This window comes from Marmota monax, unplaced genomic scaffold (genome assembly GCF_021218885.2).
Source record: "Marmota monax isolate L192 unplaced genomic scaffold, Marmota_monax_Labrador192_F-V1.1 WCK01_AAM20220418_F8-fsc00014, whole genome shotgun sequence".
NCBI classification, from domain to species: Eukaryota; Metazoa; Chordata; class Mammalia; order Rodentia; family Sciuridae; genus Marmota; species Marmota monax.
Window position 1 is genome coordinate 38,631,311 of NW_026695222.1, and position 21,130 is coordinate 38,652,440.

At 47.2% G+C, this 21,130-nt stretch overlaps 2 protein-coding genes across 14 annotated transcripts in view; both read left to right on the forward strand.

Annotated features, from left to right (window-relative positions):
• Tpd52l2 (TPD52 like 2) overlaps positions 1 to 4,664 on the forward strand; it is a 31,779-nt gene extending 27,115 nt beyond the window's left edge. For 7 of the 12 annotated variants that reach the window (XM_046433467.2, XM_046433470.2, XM_046433473.2 and 4 more), the window contains exons 6-9: positions 203 to 229; positions 1,306 to 1,347; positions 2,265 to 2,313; positions 3,035 to 4,664. In XM_046433467.2, the coding sequence (XP_046289423.1) occupies positions 203 to 229; positions 1,306 to 1,347; positions 2,265 to 2,313; positions 3,035 to 3,130 (214 nt within the window). In that variant the 3' untranslated portion in view covers positions 3,131 to 4,664. The remainder of the gene's footprint in view (positions 1 to 202; positions 230 to 1,305; positions 1,348 to 2,264; positions 2,314 to 3,034) is intronic. The other 5 variants (XM_046433469.2, XM_058575714.1, XM_046433476.2 and 2 more) reach the window with 2 other exon arrangements.
• Positions 4,665 to 6,703: 2,039 nt separating this feature from the next.
• Dnajc5 (DnaJ heat shock protein family (Hsp40) member C5) overlaps positions 6,704 to 21,130 on the forward strand; it is a 50,962-nt gene continuing 36,535 nt past the window's right edge. For both annotated transcript variants that reach the window (XR_006849493.2, XM_046433479.2), the window contains exon 1: positions 6,704 to 6,861. The gene's annotated coding sequence lies outside the window, so the exon portion shown is untranslated. The remainder of the gene's footprint in view (positions 6,862 to 21,130) is intronic.

Consider the following 21,130-nt stretch of genomic DNA (forward strand, 5'->3'; position numbering starts at 1 on the left):
GGGGTCATACGGTTGCTGGTGGTACCCTCAGGAGCCTCTTGGGGCCATGTGTCCTGCTGGCATGAGCACTGGAGGAGTGGTCGTGGAGTGCCCCTCTACACACTGTATCCAGCCTGGCCTCTGGGGCTGCTACAGAGGGTCTCCAGTGACTCTGCCTCCTTTACCTAATGCTGCCTTCTTTTCTCCTACTGCCACCTTTCAGGGCTCATCCGTTCTCACATTCCTTTAGGTAAGACTGGCTCTGAGCACCTTGGAAGGCTTCTTTGAGTCAGGGCAGGTGGAATCTGGAGGGCCCCTGGGAGGCTGTGCCGGGTGGAGCTGGGAGAGTGGGTATGATGGAAGCATCCTTTCAGTGTGGGTATTGGCCAGCAGCGTGTCCCATCGAGGGACTCTTCCCCTGACCTCCCTGGCATCTCTGTTCCCTCTGAATGCTTCTGGATATTCTTGTCTGCCTGCTCCTTGAGCACTGAGAAGGCTGACCCAGTCTTACAAAGCACTGCATCTCAGCGTCTACATCTGAGTTCATTCCTGAAAAGAAGCACTTTTGTGAAGGAGGGGGATACCGGCTCTCTTGCTCTATCTCCGTCCTATCAAATGTAGGTCCTGTTCCTCAGATTGAGTTTTGTCTCACTTGTTACCTTGGAGCCCTATATACTCCTTCCTAGGACTACTCCCTTTTGTTGACAAAGTGTGCCTTTTGGCCAACACCAAAACTCTACACTGTGATGCTCTTTTGTGGCTGGTACTGGAAGGTCTGGAGTCAAATCCAGAACAATCTGTGGCTTAAATATTTTTCCTTAACTTGGTTTGGATACTTTTCTCTTGTCAGAGATCATTTACTCTGCTGTGAAGCTATCTGAAGGCCAGGTGGACTAAAGGTTTTCCACAAGCTCCAAGCCTAGGGGCTGGGGATGTAGCTCAGTGGTACAGTGTTCACCTAACACATCTGAGGCCCTGGGGTTGACTCCCTAGCACAACAACAACAATAACAACAAAAAGTCCCTGGCTAGGTCTGTTTTAGAGTTTTCCTGTTTTAATGCTGTCCTTTGGCAGCGCCATACTGCTGGCTGGACTTGGGCACCTCACATGGAGCAGGGAGAGAGGAGCCTTGAATTGTTTATCCTTCTGGGTGTTGTGTGGAAGGGGCTAGCAGCTTGGTCCAACTCTGCTGGGGATGGGGTCCAACCTCTCCTGCCCTGATAAGCTGGTTTCTGTGTGAGCCAGGCTGGCAAGTGCCTGCCAGTCTGGTTGGTGTGCTGTGCTAACTCTTGCTTCCTTCTCTGCTTCCACCATGCTTCCGAGCAGCAACTACTCCATCCGCCACTCGATAAGTATGCCAGTCATGAGGTAACGTGTGCCTTCTGTTGCTTCAGAGCCTCGGTGTCTCTGGGTGGGGGTTGGGGCAGCTCCCACCAGTTATACCTTGTACTTCCTGTATCCCCCAAATCTAGGATCCCCCTGTCAGTCAAGGGCTAGGGAAGACCCTTCTAGGCTGATGAGGAAGAACTAGTGGAAGTGAAGCTCTTATCCTGAGGCCACCAGAGGAGACCATTTGTCAAACTGGGCCCCTGTCCTGAACTTCCCACATCCTGGCCCTGTTGCCTGTGGAGTCAGGGAGAGGGTGGAGAGGCTACTCATGGAACTTGGCCCCTCTGCAATGGGCTTTTTCTGGAGGTCTCACAAGTCATAGCATGGGGACATCTGCAGCCCCATCTGCTGTTCCTCACCTGCTCAGTCAGGCCCTGCAACTCGGCAGAGCCCATCCTCATCAGGGAGACTGTTTTGGGGGATCTGGTTGTGTGAGCGCCAGTGGTACAGGCTGGCTTGCTTCCTTTTCTACTTCCTCACCCATCTGTAGTTGCAGAACTGTCGTTGGTTTTCCTCCCATTTGTCTTCTCTGAGTTATAAGGGAGGGCTCCTGGACTTCCTATAAGCCCAGTGCAGAAGAGTCAAGGGTATCATTCAGAGCAGGGCAGGGATGTACCAGGCTCCCACCCATGACATAGTCAGGGGCTCTGTGATATCTGGGGCAGACCCTATGGTGGGGCATGGTTGCCCTCTGTTCTGACCTGAGGAACTCCTAGAATGATCCTGGCTGGACTCCTAGAGAGTGCCCTGCCTTTTGGAGTGTCAGTTTTGCCATGAGAGCTCAGGATGCTGTCAGGGTTCCTTCTAGACAAGAACCCAGCCCTGAGGCCTTTCACATTGAGGAGGGCAGCACGCAGCTGCTTTTGACACCAAATACCTCTTCCCTTTCTCTAAAGGAACTCTGCCACCTTCAAGTCGTTTGAAGATCGAGTGGGAACCATAAAGGTAATTGTCCCTGGACTGTCCAGTTCTCTGGATGGGGTGTGACCTGTCACATTATTTGTTATTGTAGATTCGGTTATTATAGGAAGTCATGCTGACAAGTTCTTTTTTTTTTAAAGTACAGAAGTGTAAGTAAGATAACAATTCTTTTTTTTTTTTTTTAAGAGAGAGAGAGAATTTTTTAATATTTATTTTTTAGTTTTTGGCGGACACAACATCTTTGTTTGTATGTGGTGCTGAGGATCGAACCCGGGCCATACGCATGCCAGGCGAGCGCGCTACCGCTTGAGCCACATCCCCAGCCCCCTGACAAGTTCTTTATGCATTTTATGTGGTTTCTTTCACTGATAACATCTTGGTGACAGCTCGTAGAACTGTGGTGCAGTGTCCATGCCCATCGGGATTGCCTTGTGCCACTTATAGCCCTGCTCACCTTCCTCCTGCCCCTGTTTTGCCAACCCCTAATATGTTCTCTGTCTCTAATTTTGTCATTTCAGGAATGTCACATAAATGGCACCACACAGCAGGTAGCCTTTTAGGATTGGCTCTTCACTCTGCATAAGGCCCTGGGGATTCACCCAGGCTACTGCCTGCTAGCGACTCATTCCTTTTCATTGCTGGGCATTGTTCATGTTGCATAAACTTATGTAGAAAGTGGAGCATGGACTCAGACTGACCTTGTGTGTGTGCTCTCTCAGGTTTTCTTTTCTTTTCTCTTCTGTAGTCCAAGGTTGTAGGTGGCAGAGAGAATGGCAGTGCCAGCCTCCCTTCCCCGACAGGGGGTGGTGACCAGCCGCTGCCGGGACCTGCACCCTTCTAAGCCTGCAGCAGCATCACTTATAGCAAGCACACCCTCATCATCATGACCACAGCTGAGCAACGGAGCCACCAGCCAGGGCAAGCCAGCAGCTGATTTCGAGGACATTGGTGCCCGTTCACACGCAGATATGGCTGCTGCCTTCGCATGATTAGAGAGCAGTCTTGTGCATAGATGTTTACACTGAAGTCAGTAGATCAGCAGATTGCTGTGCTGTCCTTGCCAGGGCCACAGGAGGTGGACAGCGTGGAAGGTCCAGAGGGTGCTGAGCCAAAGCCCACACTCCCTTTGGGAGTTTTGTGAGCTCACTAGGATGGAGGGAAGAAGCATATTGAGTATAAAACGAGTGGCATTTTCTGTTCTCCCTTTCTCCTCCCTGACTCACAGAAAGAAATAACCACCCAGGGCACTGCCTGGCCACATTTTATCTGGAAATGCTGAATGAGAGAACTGTCCATTTTCTGAGACCCCAGAAAGGAAACATTGTCAGCAGCTGCCTGATTGTTACACTAATGTCCTAGCTTTGACAGAAGCAGATTCACTATTTTTTAAATGCAATGAACTTTTCAAAAATTAAAATTTGTTAAAGCGGCTTTAGCCTCATCGTTAAGAGAATGTTATTTCTTTGGACTCAAGCTGAAATTCAAGCCTTACATCACCTTATGCTTTGTTTATAATCTTTTTATATGTAAAAAGAGGTTCATTAATGGTTCTGAGCATTGTGTAGAATTTTACATCTGGCCTATGTCACACACTGCCTGTATTGGTCAGTGTGTTTTATTCACTAATGCCCTCTCTCCTTGTGTGCAAAAACTTGCTTCTCTCAAAGACTGGCAGTTACCATGGGCTCCCTACTCTGGCCCAAAGGACTGCTGGGCCTCTGGGGGGAGGCCAGGTGGAGAGAGAGCCTGTCTTCAGCACCCTTTGAATAAGGTGTGCCCCTGCACAGTGCTGCCTTGCCTGGGCCTGACCTGCCAGCATAGCACTGGCAGACAGCCCTGCCTCCCTGCCTGCCTGCCTGCCTGCCTGTTAACTGCACATAGGATGAGTGGGAAGCAGAACCAGCTCTGCATTTCAGGTTGGGGATGGAATTTTGGGATCACCTGAAACTCTGTCACCTTTTCTCAGGAGCTACAAAGATTTCTTTCCCATTTTTAAACTGCCACACCCTAGTAGCCTCTCACACTGGGACCCTGTATGTCGGGAGGGGTGGTCTGGAGGGACAGCCATGTGCCTTAGTGGCTCTTGGCAGGGCATCAAGACCTTGCCTGCTGTGTGCACATCTGTACATCCCTGGCGGGGGAGGGGGGTACTCAGGTCTGTCTGGTAGAATCAGATGCCCTAGGGGCACTGTACCACACAACAGGATGCAGGAGCCAGAAAAGAGTACTGTTTAATGTTCTTTTTCCAGGGTTAAAAGCTGTCAATGGGTGTGGTGAGAAGGCAGGTTGTAGGAATGGAATGGTCACTGAAGTATCTTGTTAAAATGAACGATGGTCAATTTGTTAATAAAGCATTCCTTTGGGGGAAAAATCCACATTTGCTTGTTTGGTGTGTCTTTCAAGATAATGGCAAAAGTGTGGTGAACGGACAGGGGAGTCCTTGCTGTCATAGACCATACCCTTGGGAGAGGCAGGCAGGGGACAGTTAGTACAAACTACAAAACCTCTGCTCTGTGAAGGTAAAGGGTGCCGGTCAGCGCTTCTGAGGAAGCCAAGTGGAAGTTGAGGCTGTGGAGTGGGCTTTTCAGGGACTTCGCAGGCAGGCAGCATTCGCTCCACTGGTGGGCCTCCTTGCCCCTGCAAGCATCATCTCCATTACAGTTGAGCTGTGCAGTATGGAGCCAAGGCCTGTGAGGCTGGGTCTCAAGCAGCTGAGTAGTGGAGATGGCCTCAGAAAGGACAGTACAGAGGATGTTTATTCAGACACACAACGGCCCCTTGGAGTTGTGATCTTGTTCTATAAGTGGGGACCATGTGAAATGATAGAGAGTAACTGAAGCCCCTCAAGTGCTGAACGAACAAGGCAAATTTGGAGTTGGAGACTGAGGTCAGAAGAGCTGAGACCACACTGGTGGGATGAGAACAGAGCCTTTACATGGGCAGGTCTGGATTGCAGAGCAGCAATGGGGTCTGGCCTGGACTCACTCAACGCTTGATTCATTATTAACCTCCAAAAGGCTGAACACAGCTTCACTCTGAAATAGGTCCCAGGTCCATTTTGCTGTCTCCTTCAATTCTGGCCCACAGTCTTTCATTCTGAGTCGGCAGATGTTCCTATCAACGTGGCCTTTCCATCTCTTGGTTTTCTAGGCCTTTTTGCTGCCTGCTTGATGTTATGCAGTTTAATGACTGCTAGGCCTCCTGAGCAGCCTCTGTGCTATGGCCACTCTGGGATGAGCGTGGCAATTCAAGATCAGCAAGACAGCATGAGGTGTAAGATGAAAGCAGGGGAAGGCGGTTAGAAGTGGGAGACAGGTTGTTGGAGAATTTTAGATAGTGTGACGTGGGAAGACTCGGATGCCTCTTTTTTTTTTTTTTTGCGGTGGTGGTGCTGGGGCTTGAACTTGGGTGGTCTGCCACTGACCTACATTCCCAGCCCTTTTTATTTTTCTGAGTCTCAGTAGCCCAGGTTGGCCTCGAACTTGCGATCGTCCTGCCGCGGCCCCCCTGAGTCACAGGTGTGCGAAGTCCACCGCAACCAGCCTGCTTCATGCTTTTAAAAAAATGGCTGCTGAATGGAACGTGGTCCACCGAAAAGAGTCGAAGGGAGGCGGCAGGAGCCCTGGTGCACGGGTCATTTACGTGGCTTATAGGAATGAAAAGTGGCATTACCGCTAACAGAAGGCAAGAGGAACTCTCGGCAGTGTCGGACGGTGACAGTGGGAGTGACAGGAAAGGTTACCCGGCTTCCCCTGGCTCGGCGGGTCGGCGTGATGAACTGGGTTGTACGGGAAGGACGGGGGCGGAGAGTGCAAGTGCCTTCCCTCCGAAGCCGTGGTTCCCAGGTGATTCCTGGAGGGCGGCTGGGCGATGGTGGCTGGACAGGAAGGGAGTTCCCACTCGGTTCTATAGGGATGAACCAGTGTCAGTCTCATGCCAGTGGCTCGGGATGGGGTGTGGAGTCTCCCCGCCATCTTCCACCAGCTCCCTCTCCAGTTAATGAAGACATATTTCTCAACCTTAAGTAAAGCGAGGCAAATTAGGCGCGAGACAAGCCATAATTTCTCCTTCCGCGCAGCTCTCTGTGGCACCTGCCGGTCTTCGGGGACACGGGAGCCACCTGGGGTCCGTGAGGGTTGGCCTGAACCCTAGCCCTGCCGGGCGGTAGGACCTTCCGGCTCCGCAGCTGCGAACTCCTCCGGCCGCCGGAGGCTCTGATCCCGCTGCGGCTCGGGGCCCGCCCCCTTATGGGCGGAGCCTCAGTCCAGGTCTGTCATCCGGCCTCGGTCCCTGGGCGGAGACTCCGCAGGCGCTCTGGGCGCATGCGCGGCCAGCCCCACGCGCCACTCCAACTCGCCGGAGCACACGTCTTTCCGGGGGGCGCGCGCGCCGGTGCGGGTGCGTGCGTGAGCGTGCGCGTCCCCGCCGCTGCCGGTGCAACTCCCGCGCCCTCTGCCTCCGCCGCCGCCACTACCGCTGCCGCCCGGGTACCCAGGCGGAAGAGCGCGTCGGCCGGCTGCCCAGCAGCGCCGCGGAGCCCACAGCCCGGAGTCGGCGGGCGGGCGGGGACAGGTGAGCTTACCGCGGGCCGGCCGGGCGGGCCTTGCGTCCGGCCGGCCGCGGGTGAGGGCAGAGGGCCGAGGGCCCGGGCCACGGGCGGAGCGAATGGCGGCGGGGGCGGCGGCCTTGCTCGCGCGTGGGCCGAGCGCTGCCCGGGGCTGGTGGGAGCCGGCCTGCGCCGCACAGACCCCGCGGGCAGCGGTGCGTCGCCTGTGGGCGCGCGGGCGCGGGCCGGCCCTGGTGGTGTGCGGTGGCAGGGCCCGAGGCCCTTCCGTTTCCCAGCTGGGTCCGGTTGTGTCTTACGGGAAGGGGAAGCAGAAGTTTCGGCCTCGTTTTGCTTTCGTGCTTGGACTTGTGGGGGCTTTGGGTTGCTGCTTGCTGGGTGTGCTAGCCAGCGGGGCAGAGCCTGATGGGCGCTGTGTCTGGCGAGAGCTTTTGTCTAAAGTCACTTGTGTGTCACCCAGAGACTGTTTAAATGACAGAAACAGTTACATTGCTGCATCTACTGTCACGGTTACCTGAAGGCGAAACTCTGCCTAAGCGTCCAAGATATTGTGTCCTTTTATTTGATTTGCTCTCTTTAAAAAATGTCCTGCCGAGTTTAAGAAATGAGCGATTCGTCCACCAAGACGCAGTTAGAAACCGCAGCTGAGGGCTTTGGGAGTCTTAACCCCGGGTGTGCATCTCCTTTCACCCATGTTGTGGGGCCCAGCTGGCTGACATGGCTGCCGCTGTAGAGCCAGTGTGTCCTCTGGACGCAGACTCTTGGTGGGGAGCCGTGCTGAGCCCCCGGAGTCACTCTGCACCCGCCCAGTGCCACCTTGCTGGTCTCTGAACAAGTGGAGATGGAGATGCTGCGCCCTTGGGTCTGCCTGGAACACTCATCTCCTCACCCCTTGTGGCTCTGGGAGGCAGTTACTGCCTACCCTATTTAGAATTTCAACACTCCACCTCCTATTTCTTGTCTCCATTCGCTGCTTAATTTTCTCACAGCACTTGATCCAGCTGATGCCATATTCAATATATTTATCTTATTTAACATTTTTCTATGAAGTCAGGGCCATGGGGAGATTGTTTTTTCAAAGAGCAGTTGCTGGCACATAGTATGTGTTCAATGAATATTTGCTGAGTGAATGGAAAGGAGGAGCTTAGCAGCAGCTGTGCTGTATAGTGTGGCCCAGAAGGTATGGTGGTGAGTGCATGAAGGCACAAGGCTCCTGGGAGGGTTAGGGTTCAGTGCCGTGTACCCCCAGGGAAGATACAGGACTCCACTGCCTTGGGGAAAGGGTAGCCAGTTGAGAAGGATCAGAAGCATGTTTAGAACTTTCCTGTAAATCCTTTTTTGCAGCTTTAGATCTATAATTTTTTCAAAGTTAAATGCTTTTTTAAAAATCAGATCTACCAAAGGTGATTTTGCTCTTAGAAGTTTGTCTTTTGTCCTTAGCACTCTGTTATGACATGAGGTAATGGGGTGAATTGGAGTTATCTGCTTGACTCTTTAAAAGAACTGCATAAGAATGATCCTGATGCTCTCAGCCCAAAGCTCATTAGCAGGCTCTGTGAAAGCCCAGGAGAGCCTTCTTTGTAACTAAAGGACCTTCATCTCCTGCCCTGCTAAATTCAGATGAGTGGGTTTCCTTGTGTTTCCAAGGATGATTCTTAGTGTTTTTCGACGGTTGAACAGATGCTGCACACTTCTGCCACTTTTCCTCATGAATTTCTTTGCAGAGAGGGTGGACACTGCTGGTGGCCCTGGCCAGACTGCAGTTGTAGGGCTACCTAGCCACTCTGCTTTGCTCAAGGTCTCACTGTTAGTACTCATCAGACCTGGAACTTGAACTCAGGCCTCTTGAACCAGCTTTCTTCTGACTGTTCATCAACCATCTATTATCAGGCAGAACCCTGTAACAGTCTGCCAGCGTTGCCTCTTCACAGCCCAGGTGTGCAGTCTTCACATTGGTCTGGAGTAACGTAGATGCTCAGAAGGTTTGTTGGGTGAATGACTAACATGCAGTGAGACTAGGGGTTGTGATAAGGTAGAGCTTTATCTGAGGTAGAGGTTTGTTTTCTAGAGTTAGGTATGATATCCAGGGAGTATAGAAAGTTGTGGGAGAAGCAAATGAAGGCAGCTTTTCTCCAATAAGGAAACAAACCCCTAAGTTCTCAGGGGATTGATTGGAAGCCATTTGTGTGGAAACAATCATGAGGACCAGTTGTGTTACAGGAATGAGTCTCTAGGTTTTGTATGTTGGGAAGTTAAAAATGGTAGCAGTCAGGACTGGGTGAAATTCAGTGTGAAAATGCTTGCCTAGCATGTGCCAGGTCCTGGGTTGGGATCCCCAGAACTGTGGGGTGGGGTGGGGTCGGGAAGTAGCACTTATAACATGAGGCTCATTATTCTAGGCTGCAGAGTCCAGGGTGTGTGGTCTTCTGTCAGGCACACCTGCTCTGTCACAGTCCTCCCTTCCTCTCTGTGTCAGCACAATAGGCTAGACTTTGCTTCCTGAAAAAGGACATGACAGAAGCTCACATGTTCAGGTCCTTTCTCTGAGCCTCTGCATGCTGTAAATTGAGGGTGATGGTTACTACCCTCTTGCCTTTCAGTGGAGCAAAGGAAATGATAAATGGAAAGGTGTCTCACCAACTGTTTCCTAAACAGAAATGATAAAGAAGCTGAAAAATGGTGACAACCTCTCTCTATGAAAACCCTACTCTTAAGACACCCTTGATCTAAACCTGGACTGTGTGCCAGGGCTACCTGAGATAATGATGCTCCCATGAGGATTAGCTAGTCTGTTTCAGTCACTCGCAAGTCAGCCCCCAAAGATTTAAGGATTAGATTACCCAACAGCCTTCAGTGCCATTGTCTTGCCTGACACCTTGCATTAACTTGGAGTGCGCTGTGTTAGTGAAACTCTTTTGTCTTGTTCTTTTCTTTTTCTTCCCTTTTTTTTTTTTTTTTTTTGGTACCAGAGATTGAACTCAGGAAACCACTTAGAGACAGGGTCTCACTGAGTTGCTTAGCACCTCACTTTTGCTGAGGCTAGCTTTGAACTTGTGTTCCTCCTGCCTTAGCCTCCCTAGCCACTGGGATTACAGGCCACTGTGCTTGGCCTTGCCTTGTTCTTGATACATAACATTTAATAGATTCAAATCTTGAGAAATAAAAGTTGCTTTAAATTTTAAGAGTTGCAAGCACATTGATGTTTCACATTAAAATTGCAGAAATGAAGTGCAATATCTCATTCTTCAAAGAAGGAAGAGTGCAGTGAGACCATATTTGAGGCAAGTCACCAAAAACTGTTTTGATAAGGTTTTTTTGTTTGTTTGTTTGTTTTTTGATCGTGGTACTGGGGATTGAACCCATGTACACTCTACCTCTAAGCTACATTCCCAGCCCTTGTTATTTTGAAACAGGGTCTTGCTAAGTTGATGAGGCTTTCCTGAAGCTTGTGATCCTCCTGCCTCAGCCTCTTGATGCATGGCCACCCCACCTGACTGGTCAGTTTTTTCTTCAGGTGTCTTCAGGACTGACTATACACTAAGGTTTCACTTCATTCCAAAATCATTCTTATATAAGTGATTTGTAAAAGTTAGTTCTGTGGCAGAGAACTTTGTCATTTATCCCTGACAGAGCAAACCCAACAAATATTTTTAGAAGTGATACACTGTGGGTGCTCTGTGAATGTAAGTGAACCTCACTCATCATCATGGGTTGTCATTTTATTGTCCTTTTAATTGTTCTACATTGAACATGAGATGTAAAGTCTCTCCATTGCTGATTGGTCATAAAGTTGCAAACCTGGTGAATCAGAGGGTGGGAATGCTGACTGGCCAGCCTCCTATCAGCTGTGCTCCACCCTCCGGCTATCTCTGGGGAAGAAGAGTGAGTGACCGTCCTCTTAGAGAATTCTGCCCCTGTGTTCGGCTATTCTTTTCACTGGTTGGGGTGGAGATGGAAATGAACAGAACCAAATTATGCATCACATTAAAACTGAGTTACTTTAAGGGCCAAGAACTGAATAGAGGGGCCTCGGGATCCCAGAGTGTGGGCTCTTGTCAGACCTTCTCTTCTGAATGGAGGTGAGTGCTGAGTATTAGTGGCCTTAGCTCTGCAAGGGGAGTGTGTACTGTGCTTGCCTTTTATTTCCTTCTATTATTAGAAGGGATTAATAGCATAGCAAATGTTTGGGTTTTAACTAGGCAGTCCCATGAGATTTTTCTTTATTAAATAGTAGTGTCTTCTTGTGAAAGGGTTTTTCTAAAACAAATGCTGGGTCAAAGACTACAAACTACATAATTTTTGACATACCTCCACCCTACTCCTCTGTACTGAGGATTGAAACTAGCCCTTTTGATTTCTTACTTTGAGACAGAATCTGGTGGAGTTGCCCAGGCTGGCCCAGAACTTGTCATCCTCCTGCCTCAGCCTCCTGAGTCACTGGGATTATAGGTGTGGTGATCATGCCTGGCTAAATTACCAGATATTATTCCCCTCTGGTAATATATCTGTCTGTCTTCCTTTTTTTTTTTTTTTGGAAGGGGGTTAGTTGGGTTTTTTTGAGCCGGGGGCTCATTGTATTGCTCAAGCTGGTCTCAAATTCCTGGACTTAAATGTTCCTCCCACCTCAGCCTCCTGAGTGCTGCAATTATAGGCATATGCCACTTCACTGACCTTATAACAAAGTATGTTTTGGTGCCAGGGACTATTATAGGGTTTGTTATTAAAATCTGAGGGTTTTTGTTTATTTGTTTCTTGGTTTAGGGAGTTTGGTTTTGTTTTTGCCAGTTATAATAATTTTTACTGGATTTTTCTTGATGCATCCTTTAGGAAATTTCTGGTTGTGGGCTAGGGGTATAGCTCAATGCTTGCCTAATATGTGTGAAGCTCTAGGTTAAATCCCCTCTATACTTTAAGGATAATTGTTATCTATGAAGTATTTTTTAACTTGCCCCTCTTAGAAATCCCCTGAAAGGACCCTTGAAATAGCAAACACTCTGAAATGACCTGTGGCTTGTTGAACAGGCAGTGTGGCAAGCTTATCGGAGGTGCATCAGCCACAGCCCTTGGAAAGTCTGCAAGGTGGCTCTGGTTCACTTTTGATAGATGAGGAAGTTGAGTTCCACATATTATCCAGTGTAATGGTAGAGCATTGAAGAATAAGCACAGATATTGCCATCATACATGTTAAAATGACCCTGCAGTTAACAGAATTACCTCTTAACATGCTGTTTCTGTTGGTGCAGTTTTCTCTTGATTCATCGTGTCTTGTTGAGTAATCCTAACAGATCGTCACCAGCAATCAGGTGGACAACATCCCTGCATCTCCCCATTGTGTGGTACTGATGTGGCTTCCACTCTTGTGTTATCTGCCCCTGCCTTTTTTTCTTCCTCCTCCTCCTCTTCTTCCTCTTCCTCTTTTTCTCCCTCCACCCCACACCTTTACCTCTTCCTCCTCCTTTTTCTCCTCCTCCTTCTTTTTTTTTTTTTTTTTTTGGTATTGGGGATTGAACTCAGTGGCACTGAACCACATCTCCAGCCTGTTTTTGTATTTTATGTAGAGATGGGGTCTCACTGAGTTGTTTAGGGCCTTGCCAAGTTGCTGAGGCTGGCTTTGAACTCATGATCCTCCTACCTCAGCCTCCCGAGCTTCTGGGATTACAAGTGTGGGTTACCACACCTGGCATCTCCTCTTTCTTTCTTGGTACTGAGGATTGAACCCAGCGGTGCTCTACCACTGAGCTATATCCTTAGCCCATTTAAAAAATTTTTTTTAGGATGGGGTTTTGCTAAGTTGCCGAGGCTGGCCTGGAATTTTTCTTTTTCTTTTTTTTTTTTTTTTTTAATATTTTTTAGTTGTAGATGGACACATTCCTTTATATTATTTTTATGTGGTGCTGAGGATCGAACCCAGTGCCTTCCACAGGCGAAGCGAGCACTCTACCCCAGCCCCTGGCCTGGAATTTTCAATCCTCCTGCCTCAGCTTCCTGAATAGATGGAATTATAAGCATGGATCAGTGTGCCCAGCCCCTCCCTGCTCTTTTCTTATTTGTTTGTTTATTTATTTATTTGGACTCAATGTCTTTATTTATTTATTTTTATGTGGTGCTGAGGATCGAACCCAGGTCCTTGCACGTGCTAGGCGAGCACTCTACCTCTGAGCCACAACCCCAGCCCTGCTCTTTTCTTTTGATATCAGGGCTTAAACTCAAGGGTAATTAACCACCAAGCCACATCCCCAGCCCTTTTCTTTTACTAAATGTTACCAATGAAAAGGGGGGAAAAAATTTTTTTTTTTTTTTGAAACGAGGTCTTACTGCGTTACCCAGACTGGTTTCAAGTTTGTGGGCTGAAGTGATTCTGTGGGTGTGTGCCACCATACTTAACTACCTTCGAAAATATCCTAAAACAAAAGTATTGTCACACACAGACGCTGAGGTGGCCTTGAGTTGTCCAGCTGGGTCTTGACACTGTTGTCTCAGGCAGGTAGGTTCATGTGCATTCAGATGTTGACAGCATGTGCACTCTTGAACCTGCTCTAGTGTAGGGGAAACACTCAAGCATTCAGCAGTGTCTGTCTGTCATCACCTTTAGGGTGGCCTAAGCTCATGCTAGTTGTGAGGCTACCCGTTGTGCAGCAGACCTGGGAACTGCTGGAGTGGACTGGCAATCACTGTTCTTCACTTGCCCCAGAATCATCATCCAGCTGGTAGACAGCCACCTCCCCCTAGTTCCTTAAACACTGATTTATAAGTTAAGGAAAACACTTGACATCTAAAGTGCTATGCAACAATAGTTAATTTTAGTCTTCAGACTAAGATTTAGAGAATGACTGATATAACTTACTCAGTTTTATAAATTTGTCTATATGTATATTTTTATTTTTATGAAAAATAAATATTAATAATACCTTACTCAGAAAAGGCTTGATATCCAGGAAAAGTCATTTGTTGTCAGGCCAGGAATTACTCTCTTGCGAAGTGGTTAGTGAAAATCAGTTACAATGTATAGCACATAGGGTTAGACTGGATATGAATCCGTGCTGCCCAGCCCTAGCAGCGTGACCTTGAGTTGGTTATTCATACTTTCTGAGCCTTGGTCTTCTTATCTGTAAGCTGCTGATCATATGATAACTAACATGTTTTGTATGGCTGACATTGCTGTGCTCCCTTTACACAAACAAGCTTACAGCACAGGTAGACTGTGTTTATTCTGATTTGACAAAGAGGAGACTGACAAAGGAGGTGTTCAGGACTTGCCTGGGTCACTGAGCCCCTGAGAGTGGCAGTCAGGTTCCAGCCCAGGGAGATGACCCCAGAGCTGCCCTCCTGTTCACTGGACTGGGCACCTATCCCACAGGCTTCTTAGGAGTAGTTAGAGGTGTTAAAATTAAAAAAAATTAGCAAAGTTTGTTTGAGCAAAGGAAGCTTCGTGAACAGGGCTGCACCCTTAACCAGTAAGGGTTCATAGAGCTTCATTCAGCAACGGGGCAGGCAGAATTTATAGACAGAAACTGATATGTAAAAATAGCCTGATGACAGGTCTAAGTTTGCCTGACATGAACACATCTGAGCAGTTGGCTGCCTGTGATTGGTTGAAAGCTTACCTGCTTGGGGCTGGGGATGTGGCTCAAGCGGTAGCGTGCTCGTGCGGCCCGGGTTCGATCCTCAGCACCACATACAAACAAAGATGTTGTGTCTGCCAAAAACTAAAAAAATAAATATTAAAAATTCTCTCTCTCTCTCTCTCAAAAAAAAAAAAGAAAGAAAGCTCACCTGCTGTGATTGGGAGAGACTCCACTACTTGTTACAAAACATACTTTCAGTATGTTGCAATAAGTTAGGTTACAGTTTGCTAAACACAGAGGTAGCTTTTGGTCACATTTAACAGTTTGCCTCTTTGGTTCTACCTGTTACTACCAAAACCTTGGGCACTGATACCATTTCTGTCACCATCATAATGGGATTTGTTTGATCTCAGCATGGAGTTCAAAATTCACAACATTAAATTAGTTGGATGATTTTTTTTTTTTTTTTGGTAGTTGTAGATGGACACAATACCTTTATTTTATTTGTGTATTTTTATGTGGTGCCAGGGATCAAACCCAGTGCCTCACACATGCTAGGCAAGTGCTATACCACTTAGCTATAGCCCCAGACCCTGGATGATTTAAAAAAAAAATTTTTTTTTTTGAGAGAGAATCTTAATATTTATTTTTTAGTTTTCGGCGGACACAACATCTTTGTTTGTATGTGGTGCTGAGGATCGAACCTGGGCCGCACACATGCCAGGTGAGCGCGCCACTGCTTGAGCCACATCCCCAGCCCCATGATTTTTTTTTTAAATATTTTTTTTTTTAGTTGTAGTTGGACACTATTTATTTTTAACATGGTACTAAGGAGCGAACCCAAGGCCTCGCACATGCTAGGCGAACTCTCTACTGCTGAGCCACAACCCCAGCCCAGTTGGATGATTTTTTTTTAATGCTTGCTTTGTTTTGTTATTCTGACTATGGTGAAATCATTTGATGTACAAAGGATAACTACAATATGAGCATTTCAGACTTTCAAAGTGATACCAACATCAGGGAGACTATTGTATCTGTCAGGAGAATAATACCAAGCAATTGCAGTATACTCCTTGACAGGATCTCCATGAACTGAATTGGTCAAAATCAGGTCGGAGTTCAGACACAAAAATAGCTCAATGGTGTTGAGTCCAGTTGGTCATGGTCTTTGAGGCCTCATAGTGATTAAGAACCTTGTTCAGTGTAAAATGGTTTTGTTCAGAGGATCCATTTTTTGTAGATAACAGGTCATAGTAACTTGGAGACCCACAGCAGGAAACAGAATGAGAGAGCATGGCAGTCAGAGCTGTCATCCACTGCTTGGAATACCTGCCTGCTAGCTGCACATACGTGTTCTCTTCCCTGAGAACTCTCCTCAGTGTGTTTGGTGGCTGTGTCTCCAGAGACCAGTGTTGACCACCCTTTTATTCTCTTTACATTTGGTATGGGATGGGTATCAGAGATTGAACCCAGAGGCACTTAACCACTGAGTCACATTCCCAGTCCTTTTTATTTTTTATTTTGAGACAGGGTCTCCCTAAGTTGCTTAAGGCCTTACCAAGCTGAGACTGGTCTCAAACTTGTAATCATCCCTCCTCAACCTCAAGAATCACTGAGATTACAGTTGTATGCCACTGTACCTGGCCTACACATTTTTTGGAAAGGGAGTCTTGCTATGTTGCCTCAACTGATATCCGGAGCTTGGGTGATCACACCCCCTCAGCCTCTTCCTAAACAGCTGGGACTGCAGGCTCCACACCCTGACTCACCACATTCTAGGGGGTATTGAGGATGAATTCTGGGGCCTCATACATGCTGGGCAAGATATCTGAGCTACAACCCCAGCCCCTTGCCCACCCTTTTGAGCAATTCTGTTGCAGTAGTAAAATCGGGACTGAGTTCTGGTTAGACACAGGCCGGTCCCCAGCATGGGCAGGAGGAGGAAAGCTGAAGCTACACTGTCCACTCAGTGTTCTCACTGAACACCAATGTTCTTACCCCCTTTCAGAGTGTGACCTTTCTTTCTGAATCCCCAGAGTGTCTATTTGGCTACAGAATCCAAGATTTCCCCCAATTTAGGGATTTGTTTCAAATTCCGTATAAATGGCACAGCACTGCCACCAAGAGCAAACCCCCAGGAATTCATCAGGAAGCTTCCCTCTGTGGAAACTCATTCCTCCTCTTCTACTTCAGTGTTGGTACAGTTTGGTTTCTGACCCCTTTGGCTTCAGTTATGGGAGGTGTTATGGACCTTAAGAGAGAAGGCAGGAGTGAGCCAGGCCAGATAGCAAAATCTGAACTAAAGAAGGCAGAGCAGAGCAGAGCAAGCAGATTCTTGACAGGCCCAGCGCAGGTGAGCAAAGAGCCACCCAGTGCTGTGTGAGTAAAGGTCAGTTAAATCTTTGCCCCCAAGTCTGCATCACTCCTGACAAGGCCAAGGGAAGCTCACTCCTTTGTGATGCCTAAATAGCCTACTGCAGGGGTGTGTAACCATGCTCAGTAGAAAGGGGCCCGCTGAGCTGTGTCTGGCAACACATTCAGTCACTCTGCCACACAGATCGTCCCCAGGTCCTGGATACAGCATTCCTGGAGGCAGACATCACTTGGGCAGTGGTTTTTTCATCAGTTGGAAGGGCCAGAGGGCTGCTTCCAGGGAGTGTGGGGCATGTGGTCGCAGCAGTCTTCAGCCTATCGAGGAAAGCATCCTACTCCTGGGGCTTCAGGATGACCACCTTTGGGAACATAGAGAGGTGTTGTCATTAATGGAATCCTTTTCTGACATTTGGGTTTTAGTCTGAAACCTCATAATTGCTCTGGAGTGAGCCAGGCCGGACAGAGCATAAACCTTTATTAAAGCTATCCACAGTTTGTGGTCCCTTGGACCATCCTACAAGGACAGACAAGGGATTCGGACAGCAGGGGAAAAGATGAGCATTTTGTGATGGCAGGGACGTCTTCATCCATGGCTCTGGGAAAGCTGCCCGCTTCCAGGGTGCTGTTCTTGCTTGGTGAAAGCATCCCGGGTAAGCTCCATCTGAAGGTCTCCAACAGATGCTTATTCTAGGATTCTGGAGCTGCCACCACCATCTCAGTTGAGAGATGGGGATCTAGGACCTGGGGCCCCAAAGCTTTGTTATAGAGAAGAACTTGATATGGTCCCTTCCATGGGAGTTCATGGGCAGTGTTGCTCTAAGTGTCACTTCTAGAAGACCCAGTTTCTGGGTCATAGATCATGAAAGTCCTCTTGTCATCAGTTGGTTGGTCATGAAGGACTGCTTTCACTTGGTGAAAATATGCTGTGGCATAATGCATTAAAGCCTCATGCTTCTGGGTCCTGTCACAGTTCCTGTCAGATTTGGTTGGAGTGGGAGGCACACCAGGTTATGTTATTAGGGCCAAAGGCCTTCCAGTGACTTTCATGAGGGGCAAATCTGTATTTTCCAGTGGGGATGGATCTGGTTGTTATCAGTCAGTAGAGTGTGTGTGTATGTATGAGAGAGAGAGACGACAGACAGACACACACACACACACACACACACACACAACAGTTTCTGTGGCTCAAACCCAGGACCTAGCACATGCTAGGTAAGCGCTGTACCACTGAGCTACATCTCAATCCTTTTTTGTTTTATATCTTACTAAGTTGTCCAGGCTGGCCTTTAAACTTTTGATCTTCCTGGCTCAGTCTCCTGAGTAGCTGGGATTATAGGCAGGTGCCTCCTTACCTGGCTCAGGGATACTTTTGACCAAGGTATCTCATTTAATTCAGTTAGCTTTACGTGGTGCTAGTGGTTTATAGTACTTTAAACTGTCACACAACTTGTGCAGCAATTCGAGCACCCCACTGCTGCAGATCTGTGCAGGCGTGCACCATAAGGGAAACATGTTTTCTTTTTTGGGGGGCGGGGGTACTGGGAATTAAATTCAGGGGCACTCGACCACTGAGCCACATCACCAGCCCCTCTTTGTATTTATTTAGAGAGAGCGTCTCACTGAGTTACTTAGCACCTCGCTCTTGCTGAGGCTGGCTTTGAACTTGTGATCCTCCTGCCTCAGCCTCCCAAGCTGCTGGGATTACAGGCATGTGCCACTGCACACAGTGGGAAACACATTTTCTAATAATTGCTTAGATGTTATTACCTTTCTGCAAAGGAAAGCTTCTTTAGAACCAGAAAATATACAGTAAAGGTGGCAATTGGGGCTGGGGTTGTAGCTCAGTGGTAGAGTGCTTGCCTAGAATGTGCAAGGCCCTGGGTTCCATCCTCAGTACCACATAAATGTAAAATAAAGATATTGTGTCCATCTAAAACCAAAAAATAAGTATTAAAAAAAAAAGGTGGCAATTGAATGAAATCCATCTAAGTGTTCACATAACCCAACAGGTGCCAGAAATGTTTCACCTGAGGTTTTCATTGTCATAGCAGAATTATGGGTATAACAAACCAAATATTAATTGTAAACCATTTTAGCAACCAGATAACAACCAGATCCGTCCCCACTGGAAAATACAGATTGGCCCCTCATGAAAGAAAGTTCATAAAAAATTTTTTTTCATAATTTGGATAATTTTATCTCTTGTTAAGAGTCATGGCATGCAGAAGTATTATAATGGGAGGCTTACAGGACTCTGAAAGGACCAGGCAGCCTCCCAGCTCGTCAGGATTTCCTGCTTAATACATTTACATTTCTGAAATACCGGTTCTGTTTCTCTAATTTAAGTGTGTTACACTGCCTTTTTTTTTTTAAATACTGGGGATTGAACCTGGAGCACTCTATTTTGAGACAGTTCTCACATTGCTCTGACCTGGAGCTTGTGATCTTCCTGCCTCAGCCTCCCAAGTCTCCGGAATTGTAGGTGTGTCCATGCACAGCCATAGCACTGCTTATTAAATGGGTTTTGGTAGGTTATTTAACTAGGATCAATTCTCTGGAGTTTAGTGCTTACCAGCCTTAGTACTGCTGATTTAGCGTGAAGATCTGACAGGTCATTTCTTGGTATTTAAGTAATTCTTGGTCCCTTGATGTTGGGTTAGCAGTTTTGAGTAAGTCTCTTCATTAGGATTCTGGGAGTTCTTACCCAGTGCAGTGGTTGTCCTTTATGTGTATGTGTGTAGAAAAAGCTTATTTGGGGCTCACAGTTTCAGAGATTAGGTCTGTGGTGGCTGACTCCATCCCTCTGACCCAAACGTAGAAGATGAGGCAAAACTTCCTGGTGGAAAGGTGTGGTAGAAGGAAGCTGCTCACCACAAGGCAGCTGGGAAGCAGATGGGGGGCGCATGGGGACAATATAATCCCAGGGCACACCCCCAGGGATCATTCTCTAGCCTTGCCCACCTTGCCTATAGTTAGTTATCACCTAGTTAGTCCATTCAAAAAATTTTTTCAAATATAAAAGTTCTGCAGGGATCCCCCCCCCCCATTTTTATTGTTGAATCATAGTACATGTTGTGAGATTTGTTGTTACATGTTCTTACAGGCACACCATACAGCAATTTAATTTGGCCAGTGTCTCCTCCCCAGTATTTTACCTTCCTCGCCGCCTCCACCCCAGTCCCATTCCTCTACTGATCTCCCTTTGCTTTCCATGAGATCCACTCCAACTTGTAGTGGATGATCTTATTCATCAGAAACTCCTTGTCCATGTTCTTTCCATTGTCTCTTCAGTGGTGAACCCCTCATGTGTGATTAAACCCCAGGACAGACAATCATTCTCTGACAATGACAAGACCTAAATGGTCTGTGGAAATTTGCTGAGAGTCCATAACAGTAATGAATGGTTGTTGAGGAAATTTGTTTTTTCCTGTGGTGTATAACATTTTAAGATGATAACTAGAGTTATGAACTGGTATCATTAAGCCAGAATGCGTAGATTTCTATGGATTCCATGCCATGTAAACTTCACTCAAAGGTTTAGCATCACTTGCTTGACAATGTTTCCAGTATGATTTAATATATATTACTTAAAACCCAATTAGTTTTCTCTTTTTTATAAGGAGAAGTATCTTTTTGAGTTTTCTGAATGCATATCTGAAAATCCTAAAATCAGGGAAAAGACTTAATTTTGAACCCAGGGCCTCACACATATCAGGCAAGCATTGTACCACTGAGCCACATCTCCAGCTCTTAATTTAGAATTTGATATTAGAAAGTTCATAAAAAGGGTTGGGGATATAGCTTGGTTGGTAGAGTGCTTACCTCACATGTACAAGGCCCTGGGTTCAATCCCCAGCACCACAAAAAGAAAAAGAAAGTTCATAAAAAAAATAAATAAATAAAAATAAAAAGTTTAGCCAGGTGTGGTGACTATCCTGTAATTCCAGTGACTCAGAAGGCTGATACAGAAGGATCACTAATTTGAGGCCAGCCTCAGCGATTTAGTGAGACCTTGTTGCAAATAAAGAAATAAAAAAGACTGAGACTGTGGCTCAGTGGTAAAGTGTCTCGGGGTTCAATCCTCAATTTAAAAAGTGTGTGTGTGTACACCCATATATATTACATATATATGATTTAAAACATTTGATCAAAATAGGATCATAAGCTGGCACAGTGGCACACACTTATAATCCCAGCTTCTCAGGAACTGAGGTAGGAGGATCCTGAGTTGGAGGCTGTGTGCCACATGACAAGACCTCATCACAAAAACAAAAAGCCCCAAACAAAATAGAATCACAGGTTGCTGTGAACGATGGTCATTGTTCATTTAACAATCTTA